The following is an 18,514-nucleotide window of genomic DNA, read 5'->3' on the forward strand; positions in this document are numbered from 1 at the left end:
CTCCAACTACCCACCAAGTCCCATGTCCCAGTTCCTGGCTTCCTGCCGGTCCATTACAGAAAGAAGGAACAAGGTTCCAGGGACATAAGCTTGAGGCCTGAGAACTTCAATGAGCCCCCTCTGTTCTGAGCAGTTTCACCTCTGTAGTCTCTGTTGATTCAAAGGGCAGCCCTTACTGGCCTGTTGCTTCAATGCCCCTTATACCACTCAGCACTCTTCACTCTCTTGGTAGAAAAGCTAAGAAGCCATCCCGATGACAACAGTTGAAAAAAAAGAAGCAAAGAAGCGGGAACCACAGAGCTCACCATGCCCTGCAGAGAGAAGGGACTGCCCCATCTGTCATGCAGTGGTCTGGTGGCACCCACACCCATGTTTGCAGCAATCCCACAGGCAACTGAGACCAGGCGAGGGGGCAGAGGCCAGGAGCTCCCAGTAAGTGAAGTCCCTGGGCTCCAGAAGTGGCAAATCCCCAGAAAGGAGACGCCTCTGACTCTAAGAGCACTGACTCAGCAAGTGTTTTAAATGACACAGAAAACTGCTCCGAGCAGGCGCTGGGAGGGCAGCAGAATGGCACCAGTAGCACGCACCCTAGCCCTGCCAATAAGCCTTCTTGGGCTCCCCAGGGCCGGCCTCTGTCCAGGGTACTGAGGAGGGCACGAGCCTTCATGCCCTGCCCTGCTCCTTGACATTCTGGTTTGTTGCCTAAAGAGCCAGCATGTTTGCCCCTCAGCTAGCAGGTCATACATATTTCTCATGTACCCATAACAGCTTAATTTCCTGTCCAACCTGAGTGATGAGCTTCCCCTGAAACATCTGGCGCCTCATAGAAATGCAGACTTACACCAGGAGCCAGTCTTCAGCCTGTCCCCGCTGCCTCCCAAACTGCTACCTATTTTATTTGTAGCGTTTTCTGTTTGTGTTCAAAGACATGAGAATTAGAAGTTTCTGACCCTCCTCTCCTGTTATCTTCTCTACTGACTGGATGCAGATGTATAGATAATTCAGCAGGACCTTCCTTGCCCTATTGGCTGTGGTCACTGTCTCCTGGCTTGCCCCAAGCTGTGTGCGGGTAGCTTTAGAAATACCACTCGCAGAGCAGTTGGCTGTGTTTCTCCTGAGAGCCTTCTCTTAAAGAAAACATCCTTGTTTCTTGCTGACCAGGGTGCAGGCATCGGAACCATTCCTCCAGAATGGGCTGCTGGGAGGACCAACATGTCTTGATTTTAGAGAGGCCACTCACTTGTCCTAACTTAGGGCAACCCACTTCCCCAACTACTGCAGAACTGGTAGAGGTAAAAGTGAGACAGGAGGAAACTTATTTGGAATATGACTATTTTTAATAACTGTAAAACTCAAGTCCAGCCTAAAGGAAGGTTGACCATCAGGGCATCATCTATTCTGTGATAGAACATTTTTGTTTGTTAATTTTAACTGAACAATTTAGCAATTTGACTGATGACAAAATCAGTGGCCATTTCATCTCTGCTAAGTGACACTTTTTACACAGAAGGGGAGTCTTCTGAATCACAGTTTTGAGGGAAGACCAAGCTCATGCCTGCTCTTAAATAGTTTGGTGACAACTGTTTTAAAAACACATCATAGGAAAAATCCTAGAGGGAAATACAGCAAAATGTCAACTTTAGACAATGAGGCTGTGGGTGACTTTTTTACGTCTTTCTTGTATTCTGATTTTTTCTAGATTTTTAAAATAATGAGCATATATTACTTTTATAACATATAGTATATATTATTTTATTACTTCTAGGAAAAGTATTAAAAATATATTCCCGTTCTATGTAATTGAATGAATTACTCAAGTACTACTTTCTTCTAATAATGCTTTTATGTACTATACATTCTTCATTTTTGTATATTGCATATATTTTATCTTTATTCATAGGAAAATTAAGTTGGGGACGCTTGCAAAGTCCCCAGCTCCTGCAGTTTACTTTTAGCAGCGTTATCCCTCAGTGTGTCTTACTTAAAAAATAACAACCTTTAGGAGGTCAGAATGCATTTTGGGGATTATTAAACTCTAGCCCATTCATAATCAAGAACGGTTAGCTCTCTTGCCACATCTTGTGTTTCAGTGTTGAAGGTGGGGTTCTGCAGGTCATTTTTGAGAACGCACAGTGACTGTTCTCTTTACAGGTGTGGGAGCCACTTCGGGGGTTTCTGCCAACTTCCCCAGCACTTCTGGCAGCAGTACCCTCTCTCCTTTCCAGCACGCCCATAAAGGTAGGGAAGGCACTCAGGTATTGATCTTCTGGAGTTAACCACCTAGATGTGAGGCGGGTGGGGGTTGGGTCAAGTGGAGAGGAAGAGAGGAAATAATTATCAGGAATGACCATGGAGCTCTTCCCCACTTCAAATCACCTCCCTGATGTGATTTAATCACACTCGACGCTCCCCAGTTGCCGAAAGTCAGTAATTACCTCTGCTAGGTGTGAAACTGATCACTCTATGGGTGTCTGGGCCCAGTCGAACGTGCTGGTCAGGAAGGCACATTCCCAAGGTAGTAGGAGTGGTGCTCAGGGCATGAGTGGCCAGGGCGAGAGGGAAACCAGCTTCCTGGGCTTCGGTTAAGCCTCATATCAATAGCAATTCTGTTGCTGGCTTTCATATAAACCTCCTGACTTCAACACTTTAATGTCTATTTCCAGTAACTACATTTCACCCTCCAATCCCTTTGGGATGGAAGGGTGGAGGAAGACCCCGAGGTCCACAGTTTCTCTCAGAGCAAGACCTGGTGCTGGCTCCTCCTGCCCTCTTGTACTGTCTCAATGACATCTGTTGTTTAAGCATATTTAAGGCTCAGGTCCTCAGTGAGAGTTGGGGTGCCTTCAAAATCTCACGGTGTACTCAGCACGCAAGCCAGCTCCCCAACTAGTAGAACCAAGGGCAAGCACCCCAGGAACAACCAAGCAAACCTAAACCATGGTGTTCTGGAAAAGTCTGGATTTGCTTTGGTTGAGATCAGCAATGGGGAGCTCGTGGGCAGTCCTGATGAGATAGCCTAAGCAAACTTGCAGGGCTGGGTTCTCAGACTTAGCAAGCATTATTTGATTCTGAAGGTTCTCTGGAAGTGTCCCAGTGGTGGGGCCATTGCTTGCAGGGGCCATGGTCTTGAAGGATAAAGGGCCCTGCCTGATGGAAGGATTCCTGTTGGGACACTTGAGCCCTAAGTCATTGCCTTCTCTCCCCAATTTCAGCAGAGCTCTCAGGCCAAGGACACCTGGCCACGGCCCTGATCATTGCTATGTCCACCATCTTCATCATGGCCATTGCCATTGTCCTCATCATCATGTTTTACATCATGAAGACGAAGCCTCCTGCCCCAGGTGACTGCTCCCCAAAGCTTGCCTCATACCCCTTCCTCCTTGGACAGCTGCATCATCTTACCCAGTCAGCGAGCCTGGCTGCTAACACCTTTCTTTTTCTCCAACCAGCCTGCTGCACCAGCCACTCAGTGAAGAATGCGGAAGCCCAAGTGACCAAGGAAGAGGAGAAGAAAGAGGCCCAAGGTCTGCAAACAGAGTCCCCATGAGCATGATGTCTGTCTACAGGGTGGAGCTGTTCCACCCCTCTGGCCACTACCCCGGCAGTCTGGCCTCCTAGCTGGCTATGCTCCATGCCACTTAGAACAGGGGTCTCAGGAAGAGGTGTCGATGCACCCACATTGTGCTTAATCCTTAGGGCAGTGTGGTTTAGCCACCAGACAGGTCTGCTAATGAGGAAGTGATCAAGGGAAGGACAAGCTCAGAGCTAGAGCTGCCTCTAACTCCTCTTTCCCCCAATTATCCCATTTACCTACAGACAGTGTGGTGATTTTCTCTGAGAAGGATGAATTTGAGAAGCTGACAGCAACTCCAGCAAAGACTGCCAAGAGGTAAGTCAAGCCAAAGCAGCCTCAGCAGCCCCCAGTTCCAGGATTAAGTCAGAGGGTCCTCAGGGCTCCTGAGTAGGAAGGGGTACTGGGCATGCCAGACAAGGTGTGCACGGAGAAGCCTGGCAACTGGCCTGGAGGCTGTGCTACGGACAGCTCCAGAGGGAGCAGGGCCCCAGGGACAGTGAGGCAGTCCCAGTAAGCATGGTGTCTTGGCCTCACTGCTCACTTGCAGCAGGGGCCAGGCATTGTTAGGGACAGGGATTAACATCTGCCTGCTGCTCTGGGTTGGCCCTCTTGCCTTCCTCCAGGGCCAGGTGCCCCAGGTCTTCCTCTTCAACATCCACCCTCCTCATGAAGACCCCAAAGCTTCCATGTGCTGCCTTCTTTTCCAGGAGCCTGGTTAATATGTCTGCTGCTCCCGCCAATATGAATGCTGACACATTAGTGCTAATGCTAGAACTGATACCCCCACAATACTGTAACAGTGGTGATGATAGTGGCTACCAAATAGTTGGTGCTTACTACCCACCAAGCATGAATGTGTTACCTCCACAAGTTTTGTGAGCTAGGTGCTAACATTATTTACATTTGTAGGAAGCCAAGGTTTGGAAGTTGTCATGTCCCTCTGGTCACACACCCAGTGAGTGGCAGGGCTGCGGGCCAAGTCCAGGCTGTCTGGATCCAGGCTTTGGACCAACCTCTAACACTTCGTGAAATAAGACCTCTTAAGGAAGAGGTTTAATACATGACGTCTTTACCGTATTTACCACACACACATTGAATTGCGGAATCATCCCCAGCTTTAACATCTAGGGTGGAGGGAAGTAAACTTTTTATTCACCCCCTTGTATGGTCATTTGGACTTAGTCCTGCTTAGGTTCCAAAAATCCACCCCACACACAATAAATGGTCCCCTGCCAGGCCTCCACCCCACGGCCATCCCAGAACCCCATCTCCCCAAATGCCCCTGTTGCAGTTGGGGGCATGGAGGCCATGAGCGGTCACCAAGCTGGTTATGGAAAGATCAGAAGTTAGATACCTCCTCTCCCAACCCCTGGCCTGTTATCTTTCCAGGGTACATGAACTCTTGCAAAGCCTTGCATTTTAGGAATGATAATGAATCCAAATGTTTATGTAGAGTTTTGACATTTATAAAGCACTACCAAACGTGTTATCTCATATAGAAAACTCAACATTTCTGACACAAGGGCAGGAAGCAAATTTAAGCATGACATTTTTGGAAACTGGGAAAAGAAAGTGGATTGTGTGCACTCAATTCAACAGTCTCTTAGAGAATGGTTGTTTCTGCTAAGTGCCTCCGTTCCCAATGGTCATTTTTTCAAAACCCGGGGAACTTGTAGTCTGTCCTTCCAGCCTTTTCTCAGTCTCAAGAGGAGGGGAGAAAAAGCACACTCAAAAGGGCAGAGACACATCCTATGACTAAAGTTTCCTCTAAAAACCGAGGAAATATTTGGGGACCCTACTTGGAAAAATAATGCTTCTTTCATACACAAGTGCTACATAAAAATTAACACTCAATAATTATGCTTCAAAAGACAAGGCACTGAGCTTTCATCCCCTCTGCCTGCTCTTAGGTCTTAGGGGACCACCTGGGGCTGCTCTGTGGTTTGGGGACAGCAGTGCTTTTCCACCTTTCCTGCTCTCAGGTGGGAACAGTGGCAGGTCAGCCAACTCCCATGAGGCCTGAAACTTCATGAGCTTCACCCACTATTTTTGTTTTCTTTGTATCATCCTGTCTCTAGGGTTATGTCTGAGTGTGAGCTTCATTACTGTCACCCAATTACTAGCAAATATAATTCTTTATAAGTCTTCAGCCAAACCACAGGAAATAAGCAGGATGCCTACAAAAAAGAATGTTGCTTTGCACATGTTTGGAATGATTTGAGGATCTGAGCTTCAACCTACATGTGCCCATGGGCCTGGACAGTGTGCAGTGGTGTGACGTGAGCCCACCTGCCTTTCTGTGCAATTTTCTAAAGCCTCTCACTTGGCTTACTGTGGCTCCCACTCCATGGCACACACATCTCAGCCGGGTCACCCCCTAGTCAACAGGAGGCTCCTCAGGCTCTGGCTCTGTTCAGCTTTGTTTTCAGTTACTTCAGAGAGCTGGCACGAATTCTGTACCGGCCACATCAACTTATTCGCTACATGAAGACGCAAGGTTGAACGTGGTGCTTCTCTTGATGAAATATCGCCAGCTGTAACATAGTCAAGAACCCTTTCCTGAACTGGGTGGGTTGGAGGGACGAGCAGATGCCATTTCACTTGTGTCCCACCACCCTGAGGCACTCCCAGAGCCCCATGCAAGTCTCCTCACATAGCACCTGTGGGCCACCCTGCATCCAACTTCTTTGTCTGGAAAAAAGCAGAAGGCAGGCTGTCTTTCTCATATCCCACACCTCGTGCCCCTGAGCTGCCTAGTAAAAGCCTGAGGAACCAGTCACTGCATCTCGACTGTCTCCACCAGTGGGGCACCGCCGACACCTCCCCTTCTTGTTTCCACAGCGAGAACGATGCCTCATCTGAGAATGAGCAGCTGCTAAGTAGGAGCATGGACAGTGACGAGGAGCCCGCCGCCGACAAGCAGGGATCCCCAGAGCTGTGCTTGCTTTCGCTGGTCCACCTGGCCAGGGAGAAGTCTGCCACCACCACCAAGTCGGCTGGGGTGAGGCTCTGGCGGCCTGTCCATACACCTTACAATTTACTGGTGCAGCAGGGCAATGCACCACAAGACGTGACCTCATTATTGCATAAGTTCTGCTGTGTGGCGTGGTGGTAATCTCACAAGCCCGAGCCGGGAAACCTAGATGGAGTGACAGGTTTAAAGCAAGATATTTTAAAAATGGAAAACTTCTTTCTCTCATTATATAGCGTTATAGAAGAAAATGAAGAATAATAAGCAAAGACAAAAAATTTAAAATTGCTTGGAATGCCATAGGACAGAAATATTTAACTATTATATATCTGGTTGTAAACATACTAGTATATATCCAACGGATGTATAATAGTTATATATAATAGCTATATATAACTGTTTATACAGTAATCTATATATAGCTATATGTAGATATAATGTACATTTTTCATGTAAAAATGCTCCACATGGTTTGTCACCTGAAGCACACTTCCTTGGAATGTGCCATGGCAAGGGGTGTAGACAAAGATGAGCAAAGCCCTGCCCCAGGCAACCTGAGAGTCTAGCATGAGGTTTACTGGCAGCCTGATCCAAGCATCAGGTCAGCTACATTGCTAGGCAGTGCTGCTTGTGGCGATACTGTCCCTGATCGAGAGGCTAGATCTGGCATGGGTCCTGACAGGGACAGCTCTGGGCTGCCCAGTTCCATGACCTCTGCAGTGGGGCCTATCACTTGCAGGACCCTGGAGGCCTATGGAGTTGTTCTGAGAGGTATTGACTCCAGTGCGGCATGGGGCCTTCCAGCCGAAGCCACTTCTGCACCTGTCCATCATGGGCCTCATTTCCTGGCTGCCTGCTGGAAACCGAGGTCTCTGACATTCATCCTTATAGACAGATACCAGATGCAGCCTCCGGTTGTCTAGTGAGTCTGAATGTCCAGGGGAGCCTAAGAAGTCCCCCACCCAATGGACATTTAAGGTGCTTGAGTTGGATAACCCAAAGAAAGCCTTTTTCTCTGAATTATGGATAAGATGTTCATATAAGGACGTGATTCAGCATTTCTGATTGAAACTCAGGGGAGATGGAGGACTTGGTTCTTTGTTTGCTTCCATTTTCCTCCTTTCTGAAAATTAACATTCTCTTAACTTTTTTCATAGGTTCAAAGTCGAAGGAAAAAGATATTGGATGTGTATGCCAACGTCTGTGGAGTTGTCGAAGGTGAGCATAAAAGAACGGTTCCGGGGGGACACTAACCCCAGGTTTTCCCCCAGGACTTTCTTTCCAACTATTGGCAGTGAGAGAAGGAGGCTCCAATAGGAGTCCTGACGCTCCCAGGGAGGGACCAAGAAAAGTTGCCTATCCAACTTGTCACGTTCCTCATCAGAATGGCTGGCTGAACCGACTGCAGGGTAGAGGGACGTGGTATCTGGCTCCAAGTACATTTCCCCAGCATTTTCTATTGCCCATCTATCACGGGACAAGGAGCCAACATCCAACCCCAGTGTAGGACCTCACTTTAGGGATATGTGGAGTCAGGATACCCAGGTGCTCTAGAGAACGGAGGTGGAATGAGCTAGGTGTCCTCCTGTGCCCCCCAGATGCTGTCTCTCCATTGCTGTTATCATCTTCGGAATCTTTGATAATCAGTCACTTATCCAATAGTAGCTGTCTTTGCCCCTCCCCTCTAGCAGTTTGTGACATATGGATGGTCTCCCCTCGTGAGGATGTCTCCTGAGCAAGCTGAGTCAGACTGTCTCACCCTAATTGCAGTGGGGTATGGTCAAGGACGAGGCAGTAGGACTGGGTTAATTCTGATTATATTTCTATCTGAAACCGGAATCCACACTCCCAATTTCTTCCAAATCCAGTCTCTAAATTACCTTCTTATTAACCCAGGAGATAAAAACCCTCATCACTGAGGTTATGGAATTTTCCTTAGCTTCGTCGGGCCACGTGGTTTTGTCTCACTGGCTCCTTGCATGGACTTCCCCATTTGGCCCTCTTATTTCTCTACTTGGGCCTAACCCAGCACCCTGAGGCTGGGGCAGCCTTGCTGGTTGGGTGCTCTGTTGGCCAGAAATCATCACTGAGGGTGAGTTCAGGGGCCAAACACTCTACTCGGCTGCCTGCTGAAATGTGGCATCTCTCCATAAATGCTCACGTCCCAGGGTCAGCCTGTCTGATCCAAACTGCATGTCTAGCAACCATCAGCTGCCCAGTGGAGGATGGTCTGAGATTTGCATTCTATCACCCTAGAAAGCTCTTCTCTGCTCCAAAAGATGTCTTGGTTTTAAGAGCCCATATCCTGGGGACAGTGGTTTTCAAATTAATTTTAGGACAGAGGAGCCCCTCCTGTGAGACGAAGCGTGTGAAGAGCTTGAAGCCCTGTGCACTCAGCCACCCTCTCCTGTGCCTTATGACCGCACAGTGCTGCTCACGCAGCCGAGCCTGAGAGCCTTAGACCAGCAGTGCCTAGCCCTGGGCGAACGCTGGTTACTTGGAGAGTCTTACGCGACCCCCTCTGTCGGCCTGCCCTGAGGTCCTGATGTAATTAGTCCAGGGTGAGTCCCAGGCATCGATGGCTTTTGTTTTGTTGTGTTTTTAATTAAACTTTTGATTTTGAGATCATTATAGATTAACATGCAGTGGTATGGCATGATACAGAGAGATCCTGTACGACCCTTTATGCAGTTTCTTCCAATGGTAACATCTTGCCAAACCATCACAACCAGGATGTTGACATGGATACAGGAAGGACAGAGCCCACTCCATCACCACAAGGAGCTTTGGTTGCTCTTTCATAGCTACACCCACTTCCTACTCCCCCACCCCCTATTTAGCCCCTGCCAACCACTAATCTATTCTTCGTTTCTATAATTTTGTCATTTCAAAAATGTATATAAGTGGAACCATGCAATAGTGTAATCTCTTAAGAGCAAATAGCTTTCTTTTTCATTCAGCATAATTCACTGGAGATTCATCCAGGTTGTCGCATATATTGTAGTTTGGTTCTTTTTACTCCTAAGTACTAGTCCATGTTAAGGATGTACCACAATTTATGTAATCATTCATCCGTTTAAGAACCTCTTGATTATTTCCATTTTGAGGCCATTATGAAGAAAACTGCTATAAATATTCATGTATAGGTTTTTGCGTGAACATAAGTCATCATTTATATACCTAAAGAAGTGGTCACCATGATAAGTCCAGCAACTATCTTATACCGTACAACACTATCACAATATTACTGACTATATTCTCTATGCTATATATATGCTACATCCGCATGACTTACTTGCTTTATACCTGGAAGTTTGGACCTCTTATTCCCCTTCACATTCCCCCCACCTTTTTTATTTTTCAATTACACTTGACATTCAATATTATTTTATATTAGTTTCAGGTATGCAGCACAGTGGTTAGACATTTACATAATTTGTGAAGTGATGCCCTTGACTAGTCTAGTACCCACCTGGCACTATGCACAGTTATTACCATATTATTGACTATATTCCCTATGCTTTACTTTACATCCCCATGACTATTTCATAAATATCAATTTGTACTTCTCAAGCCCTTCACTTTCTTACCCAGTCCCCCAAACCACTTCCCATCTGGCAACCATTAGCTTGTTTCCTGCATCAGTGAGTCTGTTTTTGATTTGTTGTTGTGTTTTTTTTGTTTGTTTATTTTGTTCTGTAGATTCCACATATAAGTGAGATCATATGGATTTGTCTTTCTTTGTCTGACTTATTTCACTTAGCATAATATTTTCCAGGTCCATCCATGTTGTTGCAAAGATTTCATTCTTTTTTTACAGCCAAGTAATATTCCATTGTATATATGTACCACTTCTTTACCCAATCATCTATTGATGGGTACTTAGGTTGCTTCCATATCTTGGCTATCATAAATAATGCTGCAATGAACATAGGGATGCATATATCTTTCCTAATTAGTGTTTGGGTTTCTTTGGATAAATACCCAAAAGTGGAATCGCTGGGTCATAAGATTTGGTTTTTTGGGGAGGGGGTTTGTTTTTTTGTTTGTTTGTTTTTTTGAAGAACCTCCATCCTGCTTTCCATAGTGGCTGTACCAATTTGCATTCCCACCAACAATACATCAGGGTTCCCTTTTCTCTATATACTAGCGAACACTTGTTATTCATTAATTTATTGCTGATAGCCATTCTGACAGGTGTGAGGTGATAGCTCATTGTGGTTTCAATACGAATTTCTCTGATGATTAGTGACATTGAGTATCTTTTCATATGTCTATTGGCCACGCATATGTCCTCTTTGGAAAACTGTTTTTGGTGTTAAGTTGTGTGAATTCTTTATAAAATTTGAATATTACACTTTATCGAATGTATCATTGATGAATATCTTCTTCCATTCAGTAGGTCGTCTTTCCATTTTGTTGATGGTTTCTTTTGCTATTCAAAAACTTTTTAGTCTGATGTAGTCCCATTTGTTTACGTTTCTTTTGTTTCCCTGGCCTGAGGTAATATATCAGAAAAAATATTACCGAGGGCAATGTCAGAAAGTTTACTAGCTGTTTTCTTCTAGGAGTTTTTAGTTTGGGGCCTTATATTTAAATCGTTAATCCATTTTGAGTTTATTCTTGTGTTAGGTGTAAGGTGGTCCAATTTTATTTTTATTTTTTTGCATGTATCTGTCCAGTTTTCCCATCACCATTTATTGAATAGACTATCTTTACCCAGTTGTATATTTTTCCCTCCTTTGATTACTACAGCATTGTAATATTTTGATATCAGGTTTTGTGATACTTCCAACTTTATTCTTCTTTCTCAAGGTCACTGTGGCTGTTTGGGATCTTTTGTGGTTCTATACAAATTTTAGGATTATTTGTGTTCTGTGAAAAATGCCAATGGTATTTTGATAGGGATTGCGCTTAATCTATAGATTGCTTTGGTTAGTCTGGACACTTTACTGATGTTAATTCTTCCTATTGTTGAGCATGGTATATGCTTCTGTTTATTTGTATCTGAATATTAATTTTGTATCCTGCTATTTTACTGAATTCATCAATCAGTTCTAAAAGGTTTTTTTGTGGAATCATTAGTTGTCTCTCTGTAGTATCGTGTCATCTGCAAATAATGACAGTGTTACTTTTTCCTTTCCAATTTGGATGCCTTTATTTCTTTTTTTGTCTGATTGCTGTGGCTAGGACTTCCAATACTATGTTAAATATAAGCTGTGAAAGTGGGCATCCTTGTCTTGTTCCTGATCTTAAGGAAAACGCTTTTAGCCTTTCCCCACTGAGTATGATGTTAGCTGTGGGTTTGTCTCGTACGGCCTTTATTATGTTGAGGTATGTTCCTTCTATTCCCACTTTGCTGAGAGTTTTTATCATAAATAGATGCTGGATTTCATCAAACACTCTTTCTGTATCTATTGATATGATCATATGATTTTTATCCTTCATTTTTTAAAATGTAGAATACTTCCTTATTATAGCAGTATATAAAACAAATATAACTTTAAATGTTTATAACCACACCAACTATACATTATCATTATGACTGATGTTATTCAGCTCCTTCAAATTTGAGTAATAGCTTATATAATTCTTGAAATTCACTAACCTTCATAAAAATGTGGGATTGAAATGCATGTACATGTTTTTATTAAAGAGTATATATAAATGTTACTCTCTTGACTTTATTCATAATCTCAGTATTTTAATACATTCTCAGAGAGTTAACTAAACTCAAAGCCTTTTATTGTTAAGAGAACTAGCATAATTATATTTGCCAATGGCAACAGCCTTAAGAGTTAATTAATAGTCATCGAGATGGCGGGTGTGCCAGGCTTTTTCATGCTAGAGACACACAAACATAGTACAGCCCCTGTCCACAGGAGAAGGCTCCAAGAACCTGGTGGGATAGATGAGCATGCACGCAACACCTGGGAAAGGGGTAATCACTTCCATAAAAAGAGCCTTGGAGCCCAGAAAGAATGGCTAGTGCTAATCAGGAAAATCAGGGAAGACTCCTTGCAAGTGATGACATTTGTGGAATGAACAGGTGGAAAAGGGTAAGCAGAAGAACTGAGGTATACCTCAACCATTCAATACATAAATAGATGAAAAATTTTTAATAAAAAGAACCAAAATGTGAAGAGGCATGAAGATCCCAAGCATACTGACCTTAAGATTCATAATGAAGGAGAAGAGTTAGTGGGTCACAGGGCTAGAAAATTTGTCCAATGTCAGGTTATTCTGGGCATTGAATGCCAGGCTAAAAGAAAATAAATTTAGGAGAGTAATATGTTTTTACTAAAAATGAAAAAGTAAAGCCCACCAGGCAGAGTCTGGAGCCAACTTCACAAACTCTGATTTTGTGGGGTCCTCATCAGGGCATCCAGGACTGATAAACTCCATGCCGCTTGCAGAGGCTTAAAGGCAGGATCAATTCAGAATAGCCTTCCAATGTCTGGGCTTGTGTTGTCATCATGAGAAGGTTGGGACAACTTCACCTGGGAGGAAAGAAATCTGGGAGAAAGTGACTAGAGAGAAAAGCTTTCAGGACAGAAAAGGCCACCTCTGAAAAGGACTCACTGAGGAAGTAAAGCTGAAGTCCCTCAAAGAGAAACCAACAAGTTGTGTTTACAAGATTGAAGCCAATGAAGAGACATTGGTGGTTGAAAGGGAGGTGCTTTAGAAAGCTCTTTAAGAGGCTACAGAATACAAAATAGTCACAGGGATGTGAAGTACAGCATGGGAAATACAGTCAGCAATATTGCAAGAACTGTGCACAGTGCCAGGTGAGCACCAGACCAATCGGGGGACCACTTTGCAAATCGTGCAAATGGCTAACCCCCTGAAACCGACAGAGAACAATATCGAATGTCAACTCCAATTGAAAACCAAAAAATTTGAAGAGTTAATAAATAATAACTGATAGGTCACCAACAGATTTTTGACCTTGTTCCTTCTTCCTTTAGAGCAAAAAGAACTTTTACCTGAGCATCCGATCTAACCCCTAAAAACTGACAGTATCCTTCAAACAACTTCTTTAAAAGCACTCCAAATGATCATTGATATTTTAATAGTTCAATGAGGATTATACCCTTCAATCTGAAAGTCTTCAGCCTTAAAGTCATTGATTGTCAACTTTTCAAAGGATTTGGAGCTTTGGGAAAGGCCTTGGTTCTCGACAAAGCTGCATTTTCAGCAGTTCAGTGTGATTCAGAAAAATGTGTGCCTATGTCAAAGAGTGTAAAAAGTCACCTGGCTTCAGGCCGTGCAATCATGTAGGAGCAGGGAGTATTTGGCAACGTTGAAGGGCACACCTAGGCCCATGTCTGCTGACCTCTTGTACAGCTGGCAGGACAGCTCACTGTTTACCATATAGAGATGGCAAAGGGTATGACACAGAGGTAGGGCCATGCAAGGAAAATCTTTTGGATTCCAAGAACACAGGATGATTCTTCTGTCATCAGGGTTGGTTTTGATTGTGTGTCACCTTGTGCAGTTGGTCTGCTCCTTGACCTGAGTAATTTGAATACATATCTTTGTCTTCTGCCCCCAAAGACTTCCACTGAAAGCCATAAACTGGGCCTAAATACCCTTCTGTTCTGCTGGAGAATACCAGGAAATTGCGAGACGTGTTCACATCCCAGATTCTCACTGCTTCGGCAACAATTCTTTAGCATTTATAGATCCTGTGACAAATTCCTCCAAAACACCCTTCCGGAATACACATTTGGTTGTCAGCAGAGGAAATTCATCTCTTAGGATGTAGCGCACCTGCATGCTGAACGCCAACAGGGTGCCGGTGCTGGTGCTGTCATCCTTCTGGAAGCCACAACGGAGGATGTGCTCCATCTGCCCCAGATACTGCAGCTCCCTATGGGGCTGTGGCTGGGTTCCCCACTCCTGCATCGCCAGCGGCAACAGTGGGTGTGGCAGCTCAGAACTGGTGGTAGGCACGGCATGGGCGTGGTTGCAGAGACCAGGACAATGGTGGGAAGCCCTATCCTTCGTTTTGTTTATGTGGTGTATCATGTTAATTGACTTGCAGATATTGAACCAAAATTGCACCCCAGGAATAAATCCCTGATCACAATGTATGATTTTTATAAATGTACTACTGAATTCGGTTTGCTAATATTTTGTTGAGGACTTTTGCATCTATGTTCATTAGGGATATTGGCCTATAATTTTTTTTTTTTTGGAATGTCTTTGGCTTTGGAATCAGAGTAATGGTGGCCTCATAGAATGTGGTTGGAAGCCTTCTATCCTCTTGAATTTTTTGGAATAGTTTGAGAAGGAGAGATATTGATTCTTCTTTGAATGTTTGGTAAAACTCACCTGTGAATCCTACTGATTTACGACTTTTGTTTGTGGGGAGTTTTCTGATTACTGATTCAATTTTGTTACTAGTAATTGGTCTGTTCAGTTTCTGTTTCTCCTTGATTCAGTCTTGGAAGAGTGTTTCTAGGAATTTATCCATTCTTCCAGATGTCAAATTTGCTGCCATGTAATTGTTCATTATTTTACAATTTTTTTTAAAAGGTTTTAAAAATAATTTTAATGATGTTCAGCTTCTGTTGGCTGCCATTTGCAGTGTCTGACTGTGGCCCTTCATCTCACAGGTCTCAGCCCCACGGAGCTGCCATTTGATTGCCTTGAGAAGATGAGCCGAATGCTCAGCTCCACGTACAACTCTGAAAAGGCCGTTGTGAAAACCTGGCGCCACCTAGCTGAGAGCTTTGGACTAAAGAGGGATGAGATTGGGGGCATGACAGATGGCATGCAACTCTTTGACCGCATCAGCACAGCGGGCTACAGCATTCCAGAGTTGCTCACAAAACTGGTACAAATCGAGCGGCTGGATGCTGTGGAGTCCTTGTGTGCAGACATACTGGAATGGGCTGGGGTCGTGCCGTCTGCCTCCCAGCTACCTAATACATCCTGAAGAGCCTGCCTGTGGGCTGTCCTTCTTGGGATGCACCAAGGATCTAATGAGGGCGCTGGAGCTGTGAGTGGTGCCAACAGACTGCCAAGAATCACGGCTTTTTTCTGCTACGTCACCAGGGTATACCTTAGGCTGTTCCAAGGAACAAGGGGAAATGAGGCCTATCTTCCAATCTAACTAAAGACAAAAGATTACAGCTAAGATACTCCTAGCTACCCACCTGCACCTCCCCACATGGAATGAATACGTATTCATATAGCCAGCCCACTCATCATTAACTCATTCAGGAACATTGTTGGGTCCTCGAATGAACCAAACAATGTAGGGATGACAGAGGTGAAGAATCTGAGTCTTGTTTAAGAAGTTTACAGCCCAGCGAGAGACAGAAGACATTTCCACAAACCACTTTGCTAGAAGTCATCAATCAATCTGAATGAGGGGAGTCTAAGAAAATGCAATAAACGTTCTGAGAGTGGGAGATGGCTTCCCACTGAGTTGATGAAGGGGGCATCCTCATGAAGAGAGCAGCTCAAAAGTTTAGTAAAATGGCTACAAAATTCAGACACCCAACTCCATGTATTGTTTCTGGTTCAGTGCATGTGGCTTCATGAGGATAACTTTGCCTGTTCTTGAGGTTGTTCATATTCCTGCAACTCTTGTAGTCATTAACGGAAGAGCTCATACTGTAGCCTGCTTTCTGTCACTGATATGCAAGGCATGTATTTGTCCAATCAAGTAGACCTGTGCAGTAGTCAATTTCATGTACTGTGTGAGCCTTGGGCTTGGGAACCCAGTCGTTTTTTATTATACGTGAATTGCCTTCCACTCTCATTCTCAGTCATATTTGACCCTTTGGAAGCAGCAGTACTCAAAGGACCCTAGCTATTTAAATTATGTGTCAGGCTGTTTTTGCTTCAAAGAGAAATGAGTGGTCAACTCTGCTTAGAAAGGGAAATGATGACTTCCTAAAAGCTCAGCCATGCACATAGTTCTAGATTGCCAAGAGTGTTTGAGACTTGTGGATGAGCCACATGATGTAAGAGTTTTAGACTGTAGCCTTCTGAGCCAGTCAGGGGAAGTGGAGCCCCCTGTGCAGGGAGAGCCTGTGCTTGGAGTCCAGGAACCTGGTTCTAGTTGTGCCAACTTGGGTCATTTTCTTCTCCCTCCCTAGGCCTCATTTTGTCTTCTTCGAATAGGAGGTTCATCTGTGATACTATAATCACAGGAAAAGTTAAGGTTTGGGCAAACGAAAAGAAAGTGGAGCTATAGGAAATGCCAGGCCTTTGAGATGCTACATAGGAATGAATACAGTGTGAGCCACCAAGCGAAATAGGGGTCAAAGCAGAAAAACTCAGGTTTGGAGTTTTCATAGTAACTGTAATCGCTTGGCGCACATTCACAAATAAAGTTAATAAACTGGCATGGGTCTTGGCAAATTCTCCTATGACACCTGCAACTGCCAAGAGCTTGGGAGCCAAGGTAATGGTCACACCAGGCGGTTAGCTCGGATGGCACTGCTGAGCTCCCTAAGAACGAGTCTGACTGTAGTTATTATTGAATTAAAACCAGCCTCTCACTTATAAAGCAATGTTTTTAAAAATTATAAGTCACATGGCTGAGCAAATGCTTTGGGGGAAGAAATTAGTCATATGTTTCAAGCCAACAAGCAATTTCCCACCAGTGAATGTAGAATATACTGTGATAGGATCATAATTAGGTCCTGAATATTTAATATCATCATTTACTATGTCTGTTTGCTATCGTTTGTCAGAACCTGTTTGGTATATCCTGCAAGCTAAATATGCCACAGCAAAACTTAATTACCATTTTTAATTCTTCTTGAAATCCTATGGTGCCCCTTTCCTCTACTTTGTGATAAGGGTGATGAGAATCTCTCCCTTAATTATACTGCAAATGTCACATGTGATGAACATGCCGTTCCAGGATAATATCTTGTAGCTTCCTTAGAACAATATTTTTAGTGAAGGAGCAGGCGTGGCTATTCTCTGGCCCTGGGGATACGGGTGTCCCTTGTTTTACACTGTTGGGATTCTGGGGCCAGAGGTCCAGCAAGCATCAGACCATATTTCATTGACTCTCAACCTACCATTTTTAGGAAGCTAGTCATTTACTTATTTGGAGACAAATCCCAGAAAAGTTTACTTATTTGGAGACAAATCCCAGAAAAGTTTACTTTGATAAGCTTTGGCCTATATATGGAATTAAAATCAATGAGACCATAATGATTATCACTGACCAAAGCTGGGACCCACCCTGCGATTTTGTATGGAGATAGTCATTATTTTGTTATACTTAAAAACATTTGGAAAACACCCAGGCGAGAGCTATGGCCCATAGCCAATGAAGTCTTGTCAATTTTTTTGTCTAATTCTATATGTATAACTTATTGTATTTTACAGTTTCAATAAATAAACTAATAAAAAGGAGATCTACAGGTTGCTACAATGTGAGTTCTTGTGGGGGTGGGGAGAGGTGGGGAGTGGAGAAGGTTCTGACGTTCTGATCCTGGTTATTGCACTGTGCATGATGACTTTACAGGGCCGAGACCAGCCAGATATGAATTACCTAAAATGTTATGACCTGGGTCATTCACTCAACAGAAGCAGGCATTACAATGAGATCATGTAAAAAAACACTTGAAGTATTGCCTTCCAAGTTGCCATCATTAGTTTACAAGGCATTGATTCGCTTAGTTACTGCTGTGTAACATTCTGCCCCAACATTCAATGGCTTAAACCAACAACCACTTGATTATTACAGCTTACATAACTTACAATGCAGCCACTAAGATTTTTTTCCAGTTTGGTCTCATCTCAGCTGGGTGGTACAGATTTGCCATGAAATGCTCTTAGAGCTTCATATAGGAGACTGTAGACCTTGTGATACAAACTATTACTTAGGCAAATTCTACGGATTTGAAAGCTGTATTATACCTTCCTTGCTGGTGGTTCAATCCACACTTCCCAATTGTGTGGCTGCATTGTAAGTTATGTAAGATGGAGAT

The 18,514-nt window shown here is 44.0% G+C and overlaps 2 protein-coding genes across 2 annotated transcripts in view; one reads left to right on the top strand and one right to left on the bottom strand.

The window, feature by feature from the left end:
- Positions 1-17,936, top strand: part of EDAR (ectodysplasin A receptor) — an 81,268-nt gene extending 63,332 nt beyond the window's left edge. Inside the window, 8 exon segments of the mRNA XM_039852638.1 lie at positions 2,152-2,238; positions 3,216-3,344; positions 3,347-3,423; positions 3,425-3,524; positions 3,817-3,889; positions 6,416-6,575; positions 7,703-7,763; positions 15,167-17,936. Coding sequence (XP_039708572.1) covers positions 2,152-2,238; positions 3,216-3,344; positions 3,347-3,423; positions 3,425-3,524; positions 3,817-3,889; positions 6,416-6,575; positions 7,703-7,763; positions 15,167-15,489 — 1,010 coding nt within the window. The 3' untranslated portion in view covers positions 15,490-17,936.
- Positions 1,319-18,514, bottom strand: part of CCDC138 (coiled-coil domain containing 138) — a 110,788-nt gene continuing 93,592 nt past the window's right edge. The window contains exon 14 of the mRNA XM_039852637.1: positions 1,319-2,280. Coding sequence (XP_039708571.1) covers positions 2,273-2,280 — 8 coding nt within the window. The 3' untranslated portion in view covers positions 1,319-2,272. The remainder of the gene's footprint in view (positions 2,281-18,514) is intronic.

The sequence above is a fragment of the Pteropus medius genome, unplaced genomic scaffold (assembly GCF_902729225.1).
Source record: "Pteropus medius unplaced genomic scaffold, Ma_sr-lr_union100, whole genome shotgun sequence".
Taxonomy (NCBI): domain Eukaryota; kingdom Metazoa; phylum Chordata; class Mammalia; order Chiroptera; family Pteropodidae; genus Pteropus; species Pteropus medius.